General features: G+C 50.9%; 1 protein-coding gene across 2 annotated transcripts in view; it reads right to left on the reverse strand.

Annotated features, from left to right (window-relative positions):
* Window positions 1–1,625: 1,625 nt before the first annotated feature.
* The window catches only part of PCNX2 (pecanex 2), a 292,353-nt gene continuing 277,051 nt past the window's right edge, over window positions 1,626–16,927 (reverse strand). For both annotated transcript variants that reach the window (XM_017526554.2, XM_017526553.2), the window contains exons 31-34: window positions 16,592–16,866; window positions 15,738–15,925; window positions 4,223–4,671; window positions 1,626–2,629 (exon numbers count right to left, since the gene is read on the reverse strand). In XM_017526554.2, the coding sequence (XP_017382043.1) occupies window positions 2,456–2,629; window positions 4,223–4,671; window positions 15,738–15,925; window positions 16,592–16,866 (1,086 nt within the window). In that variant the 3' untranslated portion in view covers window positions 1,626–2,455. The remainder of the gene's footprint in view (window positions 2,630–4,222; window positions 4,672–15,737; window positions 15,926–16,591; window positions 16,867–16,927) is intronic.

Below are 16,927 nucleotides of genomic sequence, written 5' to 3' on the forward strand. Positions count from 1 at the left end.
AGAAATGTCAAATTAGGGATGCCTCCTCTAAATGGGGCTTAGAATATAACATTTTGAAGGAAATCCTTTTTGATACACAGCTGACTAGATGAAGGGCCAGATTAACAAGTTCATGAGTTGTAAATATAAAAGTTGTGTACCACAGTAAAAAAGAAAAAGAGGTATGGCTACATTGTTGATGCTGGTCAAACAGCCCCCAAGAATCCTAGGGTGACTCCGATGCTGCCACCTTCCCTCTGTGCACGCATTCGCCTGCGGATGTGAGTGTGCGCACCTGCGCCCCAGTTGGCACACTCGAGACGCCCACTCAGTGCGGAATGGCACTGCACTCTCATCTGATTAATGTGGCCTTAATGTTGTAGATACACTGTGTCACTTTCATTCTCCTTCCTCCCCACAAAAGATGTCACTGAGAACCCGTGAACTGGGATAAGCAATGAACAGAGTAGCAGTTGAAGAAGTACCTCAGGAACCTCCCCAGAGAAACAGGATGGAGGAGTGCCCAGGGTGCTCTGGCTTTCTCGTCTGCACAGCCATGTCTGTCCAGCCTGGGTTTCTAGCTCTTTGGGGCAATTCCCCTTTTTGGGGAATGCTTTCTGTGTTTCCTACCTCAGTGCCTAAGGAGTGACCAGTCATGCTCCTGGCTGATGGCTGCCAGGCACTGTGGTTTTCCTAACTCCACAGGAGTCACCCGCATGGGGAGGCCGCACTCACAGCTCCAGGCCTGCCGTTTAGCCCTTGGGGCCTGGCTGTAAAGTTGCCCCAGTGTATTACAGGAGCTGCCAGCCCAGTTTAATTTGGCTACCTTAAAGAACTGCAGCAAGGCTCTATCAGCTTCCTATTAGACATACAACTACATTTAAATTAAAGTTTGCACCTCTAGGGAGTGCTGATCTGAAAATAATAGCATTCTGTCTCAGATTATGGAGCCCACTTACTGTTACTAATTGCTGATTCTTATTTTACAAAAAAAAATTATAAAAGCATTACAATTTACTTCCAAGAGATAAGGGATTCTCTATACTACCCTTCCCCCAACCTTCGCCTCAAATTTCCAAATCCTAAAGACTTTGAAGAAATTTGTGTGACTATTTAAAATTGAATATTTCTGGCCGGGCGCAGTGGCTCATGGCTGTAATCCCAGCACTTTGGGAGGCTGAGGTGGGCGGATCACGAGGTCAGGAGTTCGAGACCAGCCTGGTCAATACGATGAAACCCAGTCTCTACTAAAAATACAAAAATTAGCTGGGTGTGGCAGTACATGCCTGTAATCCCAGCTGCTCGGGAGGCCGAGGCAGAAGAATCGCCTGAGCCTGGGAGGCAAAGGTTGCAGTAAGCTGAGATAGCACCACTGCACTCCAGCCTGGGCGATGCGAGGGGACTGTCTCACAAAAAAGAAATTGAGTATTTCTAAATATGATCTTTTCAAAAGGGATGGTTCACAGGCCAGTGATACTCTATGGACTCCATTTCGGGACCTCCACCCCAGCAAGGATACAGGTTCCTGGGGTTTTTGAAGATGGGAAAAGTTGTCTCAGAATTTACCCAAATGTCATTCTCACCATAAAAGATACACTTTTAGAAATGAGAAGTTTCAACAGAACTCAAAACACTGGACACAAGAATAACTATAAACATTTTAATTTCAAAAACAAAGGTGTGCGCGAGTGTTCTGTGACAGTCAGGGTTGCGGGGCTTGGAGAACAAGCACTTGTCCCTGTGAAGCCCACAGTGCGCTGGCGGCCCACAAATTGCGTAGACTACAGTGAGGAGCGTCATGTGACTCGGGTGGCTTTCCATGCACCAGATGGACTTGATTTCTAAACTCACATCCGAACATATCCTGGCTTTTCACAAAATACTTGAGACATGACTGCATGCATGATCACGGTTCTTGTGAAACTGCCACCATATTATGCTTAACAGCTGCATAAATATGATAAAGAAATAGGGTTTTCTTGACACTTAGATTTAAGCCTAATGCATCTGCCCAGCTGATGGCGTCAGATGTGCTGCTGTTCATTTCTTTTTTGCGGTAACAGTAATGTATAAAGTGCCAGTGATGTAGCATGCAGTTGTCTTATTTTCTTCAGGGCATTCATTTCCTGGCTCTGTTTACTCTAGTTGTTTTAAGATAGTAAATGGCTTTTGTTTGAGATTGCAGATTCCGGAGCGTGTGTGGTGCCGTCCACGGCATGTTGCTCTGGGCGGCGCCGTGCCTCGGGGAGGAGCTGCCGTGTGGCTTCTTCGCTGTTTCCCCATCATGTGAGTTGTGTTTTTGTTTTTTTCAAAAACCTGAGGTAAGTTCTGTGTTTTGGAACAGCTCTCCTTTTCCACAGGAGGAGCCCCTCATGGATCGCCGTGTTGGGTGGTTGTGATTTGGGGAGAGCAGCACACACAGGTGGGAGCTGTGGGGGCGCCGACCTCCCCCCGCCCCCCACCAGCTGCACGCCTGTCACTGCTCGTCTGACGCACTTTGCTGCGAGGCTGTGTCGTCCAGGCCCATGTCCTCCTGGCTTGCTCTCCTGCAGACCACCCTGAGAGTCTCCGCCACAGCCTCAGCCAGACGTCGGTCACGAACCTGCCCCTGCTCGGTGGTGTCGGTGGGCTCACATGGCTCGGAGAGGTGCTTCCAAAGAGAAGAAAGAAAAGCAGCAAACTGCTCAGCAGATGTTCACTACCCACTTTTAATTGGCACCCCCCACCCCATGCTGTGGGAACTAAAGGCTGGTGCTGTCCAACCTTGAGGTCAAGTTCTAACGTCAGGTCAAATGACGGTGCCAGCACGGTGGCCTCTGAGGACAGGACATCAGCTGATGCCGTGTCTGGGACACAGGGCCTCTGCATGCTGGTCTTTCTGGATGACTATGCTGGAAAGAGCGGCCCGGGAGGAAAGGGCATTAGTGCGCCTGGATTTCCAGTTGTGGTCAATGTGACTTCATGCACACTTAGCCCCTGTCATGAATGCTGAGTTCCAGCGGGCTTGACCCCAGTAGGACACAGAGGCTGTTCTATTCTGAAGGCATGTGGTCCCAATGACTCAACTGCCCATTTTGGAGAGCAGGAAGGAGAATTTGACAGAATCCCAGAACTGCACTCACAGACTGTGACTTTAACACAGATTGGGACAGGGAGAAGGGTGATATTTTATGAACTTATATTGAAGAAATAAAGAAAAGGGAGGGGAGATTTTTTCTTTTAGTTATCTAAATGTAGGTCAAATTCCTGCAGTAATCAGCTCTTTCCTCTTGGCCAGAATGGCCTGGGGGTTCCAGGAAAGCCCATCAATCTCCCCCTCCATGAAAGATGGCACCCACGGCTGCAATCCTCTGGCTTTTCATAGGGTGGCCAACCCAGTCTTGGCTTCCCCTGGCAGGAAGGCACTTGTGTGGAGAGCTTTTCCCATGAAGGAGAGGGAGGGCGACAGAGGAATGTTCAGGTGCGGCCCCCTTTCTCCACCTGCAAATAACCACACCCAGAACCAGAGGCCAAGCTGCTGCAACCCTGGTGTGTGATGGAAAGCATGAGCTACAGGCAGGAAAACCTGAACACTCAAAAGGAGCGGGGGAAATCTCCAAATCCAACCCAGTCTTGCCTTGACACCATCGATTTTCCCTGTCTACTGGGTTACAAAGGAGAACTGCCAGGCATTTACCTTTTTCTCGCTGATGAAGCTTAAGAATTCATTTCACATCAGCTGCCTTGGGATTCTGGACAAGTAACAGCTTATTTGGGTGACGTCCTTAAAACTCTCCTTATCTAGTATTGAAATACCTAGAAGCAGTGGGCTGTCTCAGCAGCTTTAAAGTTAAATCTCGGCTGAGAAGCGATGATGATCTAACTCCAGCATTGACAGCTACCCTTTCCTCTCCCTCAAGCCAGAAATCATGTAAAAAGAGTCCCACCATATGGATGAATGGAGAGCGTTCTCCCTCACTCCCAGGTGCAGGGCTAGTGGCCACAGTTCTGCTGAACCTCTGCATCTGGTGACTCCTTTCAGTGCCTGCCTGGGTATTATCATTTACAGGACGTGTGCTCTGTATCTTGTCTGCTTCCTAGAGCAGCTAAGCCACTTCGTGTCTAATCACTGTCCTTTGTCATTCTGGGAGCCCCACAGAGGAGGGGATGGGGTTCTGCAGGCAGAAGGGTGGGGACCACGCTCAGGCCAGAAGCCCATGCCACCACCCCAGCTCATCCTGGGGAGCCCTGCCCAGCCCCTTACCCGAGTGGCCTGGCTGGCAGCCCTGGCTGAGGGGCCCATCACGATATTGACGCTGCTGGATGACTGGGTGTCACTGGTATTGCCCCCCTCTGCAGCAGAGAGTCCAGAAATGACAAGTGCGCTGGAAAAGCTCCTCTTGCCGAAGAGGAAGCTCAGGGTGGAGCTGGTGGAGGAGCCCAGGCTGGACCTGATGAGGGCCTCGGCCCGTTCGCGGACGCTCAGGTGACCTGTGGTGGTGACGGGTGGGGGCTGAGAGTGCAGGGACGTGGCTGAGGTGTGCAGGGAGAGCCGGCTGCCCGAGAGCCTCTGGGCCAGCTCGTGCACAGAGGTGGACGTCTGGAGGAATGGCTGGCGGCTCTCTAAGATCGGGCCAGATGAGCTCAGCATGGGTGGCCTTTGGCTTAGTGCCGAGTGCGCCTGCATGGACTGGCTCCTGCCTTTCCTCCTGCCTTTAAAAGAAAGCAGAACATAGAGTTGTAACGGGGGGTCATGAACATTGATGCCTGTGTGGTGAAGCAGGTGGCCTGCTCTGCCTGGGCCTGGGGAACCTTCCTCAGGGCACCACCTGCAAGGCTGGGACAAGAGCTGGAAGCCTGACCACTGCCTCACCCGCTCCCTCCTGCCAAGTCCAGGTCTTGAGAACTGAAGGGCACCCAAGGGTGGGGGCTGGGGTCGGGGCACGGTGTGACTAGCTGCAGCCAGGGGGACAGATCTGCCCAGTTTGCCAAGACATTGCTGGTTCTAGCACCGAAAAGTCCCTCGTCCCTAGAAGGCACTTGGTCCAGGCAAACCAGTACGATGCCAGCAATGGAACTTGGCCTCATAAAGTAGAACCAAATGTGATCCTGGCTCAAGGCTGTGGTTCCTATGCTCATCTGATCAGTGGCGATAAAGGAAAACATGGAGGGTTCTGTGATTTTTATTTGCCATGAAGAAAGAAAAAAGGCGAGGAGAGCTGGAGCTCATGCCATGGGCTCTGTTTTCCAGGACAGCCTTTCCTCACAGGCCCACACGCTACTGGCCAGGCCTGGGCCTTGGTTCCCATGCTTTTCTCGCCCAGCCCCTTCACCCACCGCCTCGCCCCTCAGGGGCCCTGCCACCCCAGCCTGGCTGGCAGCCCTGGGCAAGGGGCCCATCATGATGTTGGTGCCACTGGATGACTGGGTGTCACAGTATTGCCCCTCTCCGCAGCAGAGTCTGGAAATGAGCTGAAAGTTGTCTAGACAAGGCCATTTTTGACAAAAGGGACTGGACTACCCCTAAAGATGTGGTTCTGTCCATGCTTCTGGAAGCAGGCCAACTTCGCGGGGTCCTCTGTGCCTGATCCACCTGTGTGGCGTGTTGGTCAGCACTGCAGTCTAAGCAGTCTAAAAAAAAAATGTGCTGGCTAGAACACTGGGTTAACTTGAGCATCCATGATCACGAGGGGCTAATTTTGAAATATTATTTTGATGGGAGCAGCTAATGATGTCACAGTTCTACCAATGGCCTCATGGGGACGTATGTCTCCTGCAGCTGCTACAGTTAGGCATTAAATCAAGTCAAATAGAAGGGGCTGAGGCATAAGTATCAGAAAGGACACCCAATGCATTGCCTCGTGTTCACCTCACCCCAAATGCCCGAGTTATTCATTGTGCATCTGGTGATTCTGAGGCAGGTATGGCCGCCTACAGGAGAACCCAGAACTGACACATCATGTGAGAGGCAATTCATTAGCGATAAACGTGACAATGGGGATTCCAGGGTTCTTCCAGCCTCACCCCATCCCACCGTGGCCTAGGCTGAAGGGGCCTTTCTGCCTCATGTTGACCATAATGCCAGTTTGGATGCTGTGATGGTTGAGTGCCCATTTGCAGAGGGCACTGGTGCTCCTGTCTCACTTTCTCCTGCTGTGTGCCGAGAGTATGGAGCGCTCACCCCACAGTGCTGTGGGCTTCCACAGGATGGGGCTGCCCTCTTTGGGAGGAGTGTGCTCACCTCCTGGCACAGGGCCCATCCACCTCTGCCGCAGGAGGGCTGCATCTGGGCCTGCCTGAAAGGTCCCGGCTAGGTAGTTGAATATGTTGCTCTTACAGAGAAAAAAGGAGGAAAGGGACCCTGACGAATCAGAATGAGAAAGAGGGATGGCGATTTGTTAGTTTATTCAGCATCTGGCAAGGCCAGAGGTCTGTTTGTGATTTATATTGTAAAAGCAGATCACTGTCCAAAAATAGTCCACATTCATCCACAAGTCAGTGATTGTGATGCTCAGTAGAAGACCACCCATACTTGGTGGGGAACTTCCCAGAGAATTCCGGGAACAAAGGGACAAATAATCCACTGTGTGTCAAAGGGAAATGGCCTGCTATAGTCTGTGCAAGACAGACACTCCCTCCCCTGCCACACAACTTCATTGCTTTTGATTTTCTCATTGCTTTTTTTTTTTTTAATTAATTTTGCAAATGGAACAGCACTAAGTAAGCAAACCATACTAAATGCATTGTGCTACACAGGATCATTATTTCACAATTTAACTTATTTTGCAAATTACTGTATTACCAAGTTATGAATGTTTCTAGGGAAAACCTCTCTAGAACCTGAATGGAAATAGCTTATGTATAAATCGCTTTTCTTGGTTTATTATCGTGGCACTTAATACCTTTGTCTGATATTCTCTGAAAGGTGGTGGTGCAGCTCCTTAGGAACATGAGAAGACAGCCTCCCTCTCCAATCCGGGATTCGGATTAGTTATGAACTCCTAACTGCTCATCAGTAAGTAGGTCACCAGCCTCCACTGCTAGGCCAGCTCCCCTTCCAGCAATGACATATACTTTTTACTTCAGCAAGATGACTGCAGGCTGTCAGGCCCTAGATGAGGCTGGCATAGTGGCGCCTGTCAGCTGGGTGCAAAGTGCTATGTGCACCAACAGCAGCAGATGCACAGCGTGGCCAGCCTGGGGAGAGGAGTTCTGCTTGTGGGGTCTCAGGCAGGAGGGACCCCAGTCCTCCGGGCATCTAGCAAGGGCTCAGGATTGGGATACCTGGCCAGAACTGAGGCAGGGACCAAGGAAGGGTGGGGCAGTTGGTCCCCAGTTATGGGAGTTGAGTCTTGGCGACCTGGTGAGTGAAACAGACCCTTGTTAGAATGTGGTTCAAATTCGCCCTTCAAAACTGCTCACCCTTTGCTACTTGGCTAAGGGTCTCTGTTGTGCCCTTTCCAGAGAGGCAGGTCCTCCACTCTGAGAGGCCCCCGACCACCTCTCGAATGGCACTCAGCACACTGTGTTGTCACTGTCTGATGCACGGTGATCGCCACCCTGTGCCCTTTCTGCAGCAAAGGACCCTGTATCACTTCTATAAGCTCAGCACCCAGCACACTAACATGTAAGTAAAGGATACACGGGAAAAATCTGAAAAACTGACCTGATGCCAAAAGCCTGATTAGAAATCCAGTGAGTCCCAGAAAGTTCAGGGTGAGTACGGTGTTTCTTAAACTTGGCAATTAGAAGCATTTCAAAAAATTAACCAATACTTTGACTAGAGGCTGAGACCCATAGGCAAGCACCTGTCAATGGGCCCAAGGGGCCTCAATGTAGACTGGAGGGCAAGCTAAAGGTTAGGAAAATTGGAAGCTGATTTTTCCATTGTTCCAGGTCAAGTACGAAGACCTGGGATCAGGGGTGTCCTCTCTGTAGCTGGAGAATGGCCTCTAATGCCCCTGCATTGGCCAACCAGGTCTCTGGCTTCCTTTCTGGGAGCTGCGCGTCTCAACTTGGATGGGCATGCTTGTTTTACTTAACTGGGAGGAGGGTGAGAAGGAGGCCACAGACTGAAATCAAATCCAGTTATCCTCACATCCCCAAAGGGAACGATGGCCTGTTGGGAATGGCAGGTAGGTGGTTTCCCTAAAGTGTCCCAGGCAGAGGTGGCCCAGCCAGGCAGAGCTGCCCCTCCCACAGTGGTAGCCTCCTTCTTGGGCTTGCTCTCCTGGGAACCCCAGGGGCCTCCTGCACACTGGGTCTCAGGTGCAGTGTCTTAAGGTGAATGAAAGCTTTGTGCTCCCAGTCCCAGTCAGGGCTGGAGACCCACATGCCCACATCATCTGCATCCATGAAGGAGGTCAGAATCAGGGGCGTGGTCGGGTGCAGGAGGCAAGCCTATGGGTGCAGCTCCTCTCTCATTTACGCCATGGGCATCTTCTAGCATCTGCTGTTCATCAAGTGCCAAGGGTGCCATGGTGTGGGAGCCCTCAGGGAGTTCACACCTACCTGTACCTTCCTTTTCCAAGGCCAAGGGCTCCAACCTGAGGCCCAGGAGTGTACGTGTGCGGCGAGTTGCTAACCATCAAGGGACATGGAGATGGGACTGTGGCTCCTGACCTTCCACCGCCCATGGGGAGGCAGCAAGTGTTGTGAACCACAGTGGAAGCTGGCAAGTGCCCCACTGCAGCTTCCAACACAGTGGGAGTAGAACAAAGGTGACATTTACCTTTTCCAGGGGACAAGGACAGAGTGTGGGGTAGGCAAGTTATCCCTTTCCCATGCCTATTTTGGGCCTCTCTAGATTTCTTCCAGGAGATCCTGCTATGCTCAGGGTGTCTCCAGAATTCCCTGCTGCCTGAGGCTTTCCTGGGGCCCCAGATGCTAGTGTGAAGCAAACATACACATACCTTCCCTCCTTTCGAATTCGAGTTTGGACTCCAGCCCTGTTCCCGGTGGGCTCCCCAGAGTGGCCATTTTGCTTATGTTGTAGGCCTTGGGGTTCCTCATGAGCTTTACAGGAGTAGCCCGGGAGCCCTCATTGAAGGCAGCTGCCATGGCAGAGGCTGAGTGTGGAGATGCCCGGGCAGCTCCGGCAGGGCCACAGGGTGAGAGGGCGGGCGGCAGGGCTGACCCCTGACATCCGCCCCACTGGGCCTCATGCCCGGCACCTTCCTGTAGCTCACTGGGTTCCTCAGGGACTCCAGTCCAAATGGTCTGGACAGGTGACTGCCCTGCAGTGCTTGTGTTCCTCACAGGGACTGTTTGAGGATCTCGGCTGCATCTGAAGACAGCCTGGCTGCTCTAAGGGTGGGGAAGCACCCTGAAGGGGACCATGAGTGCGGTCCTCCCCTCAGCCTGTCAGCTGTCTTTAGGGCCCCCCTTTTCAGAGCCCTATCACCAAGCATCACCAGGAGCCTTCAGTCTTGAGTCTCCTGGAGAAGGCTTCCGGATAGTTGAGTCACCTCCTGGAGGGATCTGGCAGGGGGATTGGGGCACCAATGTCATAATGCACATTTCAGGATAGCCAACAGGATCAGCAGCTCTTGGCTCCACTGCTCTTGGCTGTGATAGAACCTGGCTACAGCTGGAAGTCTGAGACCTGAGGGCCTTGCAACCTTACCCTCTAGGGAAGTTGTAGTGTAAGTGGCTGAGGCCAGGAGGGGTAACCATCCACTCATTCATTCAACCCTTGTCCGCTGAGCCCAGTACCATGCTTACCTAAGCAGCCACCCAGCCCAGTACCTTAGAGTCTCCCTTGGTGCCCCCTGCAGCCATCTCTGTCCCCACAGGGCCAGGAAGCTGTGGTAACAGGAGCATGTCAGCCAGGTCCCACACACTGCTGCCTGGCCATATGCTGGGACCCCAGGACTCCAGAATTCCCTGACCCAATCTGGGGCCTGCACAGGCCTCTTCCCCAGGGTCCGCTTCCAGGGTGGACCTTGGGCTTACTTGCAGGCGTGTGCACCCCCAGGGCAGCATGTGAATGAGGTGGCTCCTGTGCACGCCAGCAGCCCCTCACCTGGCAGGATGTAGGAAGAGCGGGAAGAGGGTGGTGTAGTCTTCATATGTGCTCCTGTTGCAGGCTCTGCAGAAGTCAGGGCTCCCCAGCTGAGCGTCCACTGTGGGCTGCACCGTCCCAGGTGCCGGGCAGGGAGCAGCTCATGGGGAATTCTGAGCACATACAAGGGATGTGCTCAGGCAGTGACTGGAGGGAGGAGAAAGTGGGGCAGGAGGAGGGGAGTGCCGTGTGGAAGGCTGGCCGGGGTCTCTTGGATAAGCTGAGATTTGATGGGAGGCTGCATGGGTAAGCGAAGGAGCTGCAAGCCTGGGAGAGGCACATTTGAGACAGAGGAAGCATCAGCTGCGGGGCCCTGAGAGGGAGAATGCTGGTCACTGGTGAGGGACAGCAAGGGGCTGTGTGCTGGGGATGCAGGCCTGCAGGAGAGGGCTGAGAAAAGGCATCAGAGAGACAGCAGGTCAGATAGGGCCCAGCCTGCAGGGGAAGGGCATGTGTGGGGCGTATGTAGGTTTTCTGGGCTGAATGGTGTTCCCTCCCAAGATTCCACTGTTGAAGCCCTATCCTCTAGGACCTCAAGGTGGGGCCTTACTTGGACTCAGGTGTAAATGTCATTAGTGAAGATGAGGTCATACTGGAGTAGGATGGGCCCTGAGTCTAAGATGACCAGCGTCCTTATGAAAAGGGGACGTGTGGATGCAGACAAGCACCTAGAGAGAACACGATGTAAAGATGAAGCTGGAGCTCAGGGGTGCTTCTCCAGGCCAGGGGTGCCTAAGACGACCGATAAACCACTGCAAGCTAGGGAAGGGTCCTGGAGCCCAATCCCCTCCAGCCCTCAGGAGGACCCAAGCCTGCCCACACCTGCATCTCAGACTTCCAGCTTCCAGAACTGGCAGACAGTAGGTTCCTGCTGTTGAAGCCACCCGTGCCACAGCACTTTGTTACGGCAGCCCCAGCAGACTAACAGGTATATTCTGAGCTGAAGCCATCATTCAACAGAACAATGTGAACTGGTTTAAGTTTAAATACAATCGCTGTGATTTGCTTTGTGGAGGTTTACAATTTTGTGAGTTGTCAGAGCTGCACAAAAGACCAGAAAAAAAGATAGCAAGAGAGATGGATACCGAGAGAGGGTTTTTTCTTCTTTGAAGTTGGGAGGGGGGTGGCAGGCCTTGTTCCATCTCCCCTGTCCACTCCAACTCCAGTGTGGCTAAAAGGGGCCAAGGTACAGCTTGGGCCATTGCTTCAGAGGGTGCAAGCTCGAAGCCTTTGCTGCTTCCATGTGGTGTTGGCCCTGAGGGTGCACAGAAGACAAGGGTAGAATTTTAGGAACCTCTGCTTAGATTTCAGAGGATGTATGGAAATGCCTGATGTCCAGGCAAAAGTCTGCTGCAGGGGCAGAGCTCTCATGGAGAACCTTTGCTAGGGGTAGTGTGGAAGGGAAAGGTGGGGTTGGAGCCCTCAGAGTCTCAATGGGGTACTGCCCAGTGGAGCTGTGAGAAGAGGGCCACCATCCTCCAGACCCCAGAAAGGTAGATACATCAACAGCTTACACTGTGCCCCTGGAAAAGCCGCAAACACTCAATCCCATACTGTGAAAGCAGCCACAGGGACTGTACCCTGCAGAGTCACAGATGCAGAGCTGCCCAAGGCATTGGAAGCCCACCTCTTGCATCAGTGTGACCTGGATGGGAGACATGGCATCAAAGGAGATTTTGGAGCTTTGAGATTTAATGACTGCCCAGCTGGATTTTGGTCTTGCATGGGGCTGTGGCCTCTTTGTTTTGACCAATTCCTTCCAGTTGGAATGGAAACATTTACCCAATGCTTGTACCCCCATTGTATCTTTGAAGTAACTAACTTGTTTTTGATTTTATAGGCTCATAGGTGGAAGGGACTTGCCTGTCTCAAATGAGACTTTGGACTTAGACTTTTGAGTTAATGTTGGAATGAGTTAACTTTGGGGGATGATTGGGAAGGCATGATTCGTTTTGAAATGTGAAAGGACATGAGATCTGGGAAGGACCAGAGGCAGAATAATGTGATTTAGCTCTGTGACCCCACCCAAATCTCTTCTCTAATTGTAATCCCCATGTGTCCAGGGAGGAACCTAGTGTGAGATGATTGGATCGTGGGGGTGGTTCCCCCAGGCTATTCTCGTGATAGTGAGTGAGTTCTCATGACAGCTGGTGGTTTTAAAGTGTGGCACTTCCTCACTCTTGTTCTCTCCTGCCACCATGTAAGATGTGCCTTGCTTCCCCTTCACCTTCCACCATAATTGTAAGTTTCCTAAGGTCTCCCCAGCCATGCAGAACTGTGAGTCAATTAAATCTCCTTTCTTTATAAATTACCCAGTCTCGGGTAGTATATTTAGAGCAGTGTGAAAATGGACTAATACACTCAGTTTCTTCATCTGCAAGATGAGGAGGGTGAAAGCGCCTAAACCTCTAAGATGCCATGGTAAATATCTAGTAAATTTGCACATGAAAGTACTCAGGATGGTGTTGGTAGAGTAGCACCTGAGAACTGTTACTGTTATCAAATATAATCACCTGCGGCAAGGATGCTGTGAATACACCTGGGGGCACAGAAAGAGCAGGTGGCAGCAAGATGGGTGAGTTCAAAGCAGCTGAGGCTTGGCCCAGGGCTTCATGTATCTCCCAACACTCCATCCCCCTGGCAGGACAACAACTGGTCTCAGAGCCTGGGACAAATTCAGGCTGCAGGTGCAGCTAAGGGATGTGGGGTGTGGGGTATTTTACCAGGCATGCTCCTTTACTTGTAAAATGTAGAAACCCAGGGGTGGCCTTGGCAGGAGCAGTTTTAAGAAGCATTCATGAAATATTAGCAGCTGGTTTGGGCCTTAGAAAATCCTGCTCCAGAGTAAGCATGTCATTTAAATATGTGGAGGTTAGATGCCCAAGAAATACAAAGCAGCTGCAAGAAGTTGGAAGCAGTAACCTCTGGGATTAGGAGTGTTGCTGGGGGTGAAGGGGGAAACCATGATTTTTGTTTTAATCCAGGAAGTCCTATTTGAGCTTTAAACTATGCTGATATGCTGATTGTATAGTTTGATTATTAAGTTTTAAGTTAAAAATCCAACTAAAAAAAAAAAAAAAGATCCTGCTCTAACATCTTCCACAAAAGGGATAGCTGTGATTGCTCCTGTAATATTGCCTGGAAGAGCTGCCGTTCCTTCCCCTCCCTGGAGTCCAGACACCTTAGGCAGGTCAGTCCAGGGACGCTGTCTCAGGTGTCTGGACTCCAGGGAGGGGAAGGAACACCAGCTCTTCCAGGCAAGGCCAGTTGCAGGTGCTGTTTTACTAGGAAGAAAGGGAAGAAGGTGTTTTCAATTTCTTTTTCTGAGATGGAATCGTGCTGTCTCCCAGGCTAGAGTGCTGTGCCATGATCTCGGCTCACTGTGACCTCCAGCTCCTGTGTTCAAGCAATTCTCCTGCTTCAGACTCCCAAGCAGCTGGGATTACAAGTGCCCACCACCATGCCTGGCTATTTGTTTGTTGTTTGTTGTTTTGTTTTGTTTTTTTGTATTTTTAGTAGAGATGGGGTTTCACCATGTTGGCCAGGCCGGTCTTGAGCTCCTGACCTCAAGTGATCCTCCCACCTTGATCTCCTAAAGTGCTGGGTTTATGGGCGTGCACCACCGCACTGGTCTCCAATTTCTTTTCTGCCAAGCTTCAAGAAACCAGGTTTGAAGCGATTCTGGAATCCCTGCCTCTGACCCCTGTCTCTGACCCTTCCCACCCTCCAGCCAACCCCCCCTGACTCTGGCCTTTTTCTGGTCCACAGAAGTCACCTGGAAGTACTGGCAAACAACAGATGCTTAGATATTTCACCATTTGGAAACTACCTTGCATTTTCCCCCACCTAGAAAGCCACTCCCGTGATCTTGAAACACATTTTTCATGCGATAAGAAAAGTTAACTAAACAAAGAGACATGAGAGGCCTGGGAGCTGCACAGGAGACCTCCAGCAGGCGTCGTGCAGGGCTTCAGAGTAAACAGCATGGGTGGGTGGGGCAGGGGGATCTTTTTTTCTTTATTCTGAGCAGCTGATACCAATTATTTTGTCTATTTACCTATCTAGCTACCTACCTGCCTACCTACCTTCCTTTCTGTCCTCTATCAATCAGTCCCTATCTACATATCTAGCGTCTGTGAAAGGAAAATAAAATCTCCCCAAACTCATATGTCAAAGGAAAAAGCCAAGCCTGGAAACTGAGACATGGAAAACTGCCTCCCTCATAATTTGCCTGCAAAGAAATTCCTGTGGGCCCCAAGATCTTTACTCTAAAACAGTTCTGTTTAGTTTCACCCCGACAATGTAAATGAACAGCTTATCTTCACAAACGCAGGACAAAGACAGGACTAGGAGTCCTCCATCTGCTCACCTGGGACAAAGGCATACATGACTCCTTCAATTCTATGTTTACTTTATATAAAAATGCACGTTTGCACAGCTGGAGGAGAATGTACAATTGACTATTTCTCTACCCACTCTTTTTACGTATAAAATGTGGATTCAGCGAAGGTTGATCAAAGCCTCAAAGGCTGGTCGCAGTGGTTGCAAAATGCCCCATTCACCTACCCCCAACCCCTGTGTTTTTCCCTTATTGCCCATTCTTTCCCCTTTAAGTGCTTAAGTCCCAGACCCTCTTTGGAAAAACTGGCCGCAGTTGGCTCTGTTGCTTGTGTCTCTTTTTCCTGGGCACATCTTTAACCTTGGCAAAATAAACCTCTAAATTAATTGAAAGCTGTCTCAAATACATTTTGGTTTACACATCTATCCTCTCACTCTCTCATATATCTTGCCCATGTTTGCAGAAATCCTACTGTCTGTTCAATTCTCTGCTCTGAGCACTCCCAGGAGTCATGGACTGTAACTCCTGGCTCATTTGGTGCAGAGCTAACAGGAGAAGCATGCACAGAGGTGCTTATTAAACACTTCTGGATGGTCAGGAAGAACTGAGGCCAAAAGGTGAAACTACTGACATGCTTCAGAGGCCAAGCCAAGGACCAGCAGGAACCGGGGCAGAGCATCTGTCTCTCTCACGTTCCCAGGACACGCATCCTCTGCCACCCCTCAGGATCTCCTTTTCTAGTCCAGCCACCCGCTCCCCAGCGCAGACCACCAGTGGAGTTTTGGAACTTCGTCCATCTGGCTGAGCATAACTATTTGTGTATTGGTTTAAGCATGATTTTAAACTTTAGACTCAGCCAGGCTTGGCTGCAGCTACCTCCTAGGTTCCTATCTGTGGGCACCCTCTTCCCCTCTTTTCTTCTGCTCTGAAATGTTGAGTGTAAGTGAAGGAAGGTGAGAATCAGTGAGAAGCAGGAGGGGGAAGGCAGAAGGCTTGTCTATGTGCCCCACAACACCTGCAGAAGAGGAAGACACTACGTGGGTCAATAGCTACAACACGGCCAGACACAGAAGGCACACCACCAAACGGTCAGAGAGTGAGAGAGGGAGTGGAATGGAGCGACCCCTGGAGAGGTGGACAGACAGATGAATGGCTGGCCAAGGTCATGGACAGATGGATAAATGGTAAAAGCTGAATCTAACAGATGGAGAGTTGTTTTTCTGAGCAGAACTTACAAGAGTCTGCAAATTTCTGGCATCTATTGTCTCCATGCAAGAAGGTGCTCTCAGAGGTTAGAACAACATCAGAACTCAGGGCATTGGTCACTGGGACCAAATAGGACTTTATCAGTAGTTCAGAGGCCCCTGGTGCACCCACCTGTTCTCTGTGTCCCTTCACAGGATGACACCCCGTGCTGGAAGCCACCTTTTCTGGGCTGTTCTGCGCTGCTCTCCTGGCTGCCACCACTCGGGGCATTGTTGCCACCTGTCGCTGGGACCCCTCCTCCGTCCACATCTTCAATGTTGCCGCCACTGTGCTGGCCGGCATTGCAATCCTTCCGCATTCTGTGGGAGGGAGAAGTCCTTTGAAGATTCTCACCAATGCATTTCTAATACCCCTAAACACCCCACCAGGGCCTTGCCTAAATCGGGATCGAAGACCATGCTCCCCAGATGAGCAGCACATCTGGGATGCTGGTGGGGATAGGGGCTGTTGTTCCCAAACCTCAGCATCTAATAAATGAACAGACTGCACCAGGATGAATGGGCTCAGTCTCAACCTTTCATAAGAACCCTTAGCACCAAGGCCCGATAAGGAGCTCTGTCATATTCGGGCAAAACTTCTTAGAATTCATTCCAACTGATCACTACGCCCAGGTAAGACTTATTGGATGAGAAGTGTGTGTTGGGGATGTTCTTCTGGTTCAGATGTGGAACAGTTACTGCTGAAGACTCATAACCTTGGCAGCCCTGTAAGAGCTCAAGCAGGTTCTCAGCTTGTGCAAATGTGGGGTAAAGAGATTCTCATCCATATGAGATTTCCCATAGATTCATAATCTGAGACTGCTTGCTGAAACAAATGATCTGTTCGATACCACTTGGGAGTAACAGTTTTAATCATATGAGAAAATGGTGGTTGACAGTGAAATCTGAACGAGAAGTACAGAGCTCCCTGCATCCCCCATGCCCTCCCCCAGCATCTGGATAGAGGCCTTTGTTGTAAAGACTTACCTTACCCATTTGGTCCAGAACCAGGTCCTAATTCTGTCCAAAGTGATGGGTCCACCCCAGACGTTCTTCAGCTGCCTATGGGTCCCTAGGTAGGATGTGGTTAGTGGGGAGACATACATAGGGTATCCCAAGGGCTGATCGCAGGAAGAGTTAATCAAATTCCGCAGGACCTGCTTATTGTTCTGGATGCTGCCACGCTCCGGATTGCGGTTGCGAAGGAATATGAGCTCCTGCTGCTGCCCAGCCCAAAGTCCTCGGACACATTCTTTGTTAACCTGCAGGTCAGAGAGGGAACAGAAAGAAAGGCAGATGGCCTGTGTTTTCTAGTCTTTGTGT

Source organism: Cebus imitator, unplaced genomic scaffold (genome assembly GCF_001604975.1).
Source record: "Cebus imitator isolate Cc_AM_T3 unplaced genomic scaffold, Cebus_imitator-1.0 Scaffold42, whole genome shotgun sequence".
Lineage (NCBI taxonomy): Eukaryota > Metazoa > Chordata > Mammalia > Primates > Cebidae > Cebus > Cebus imitator.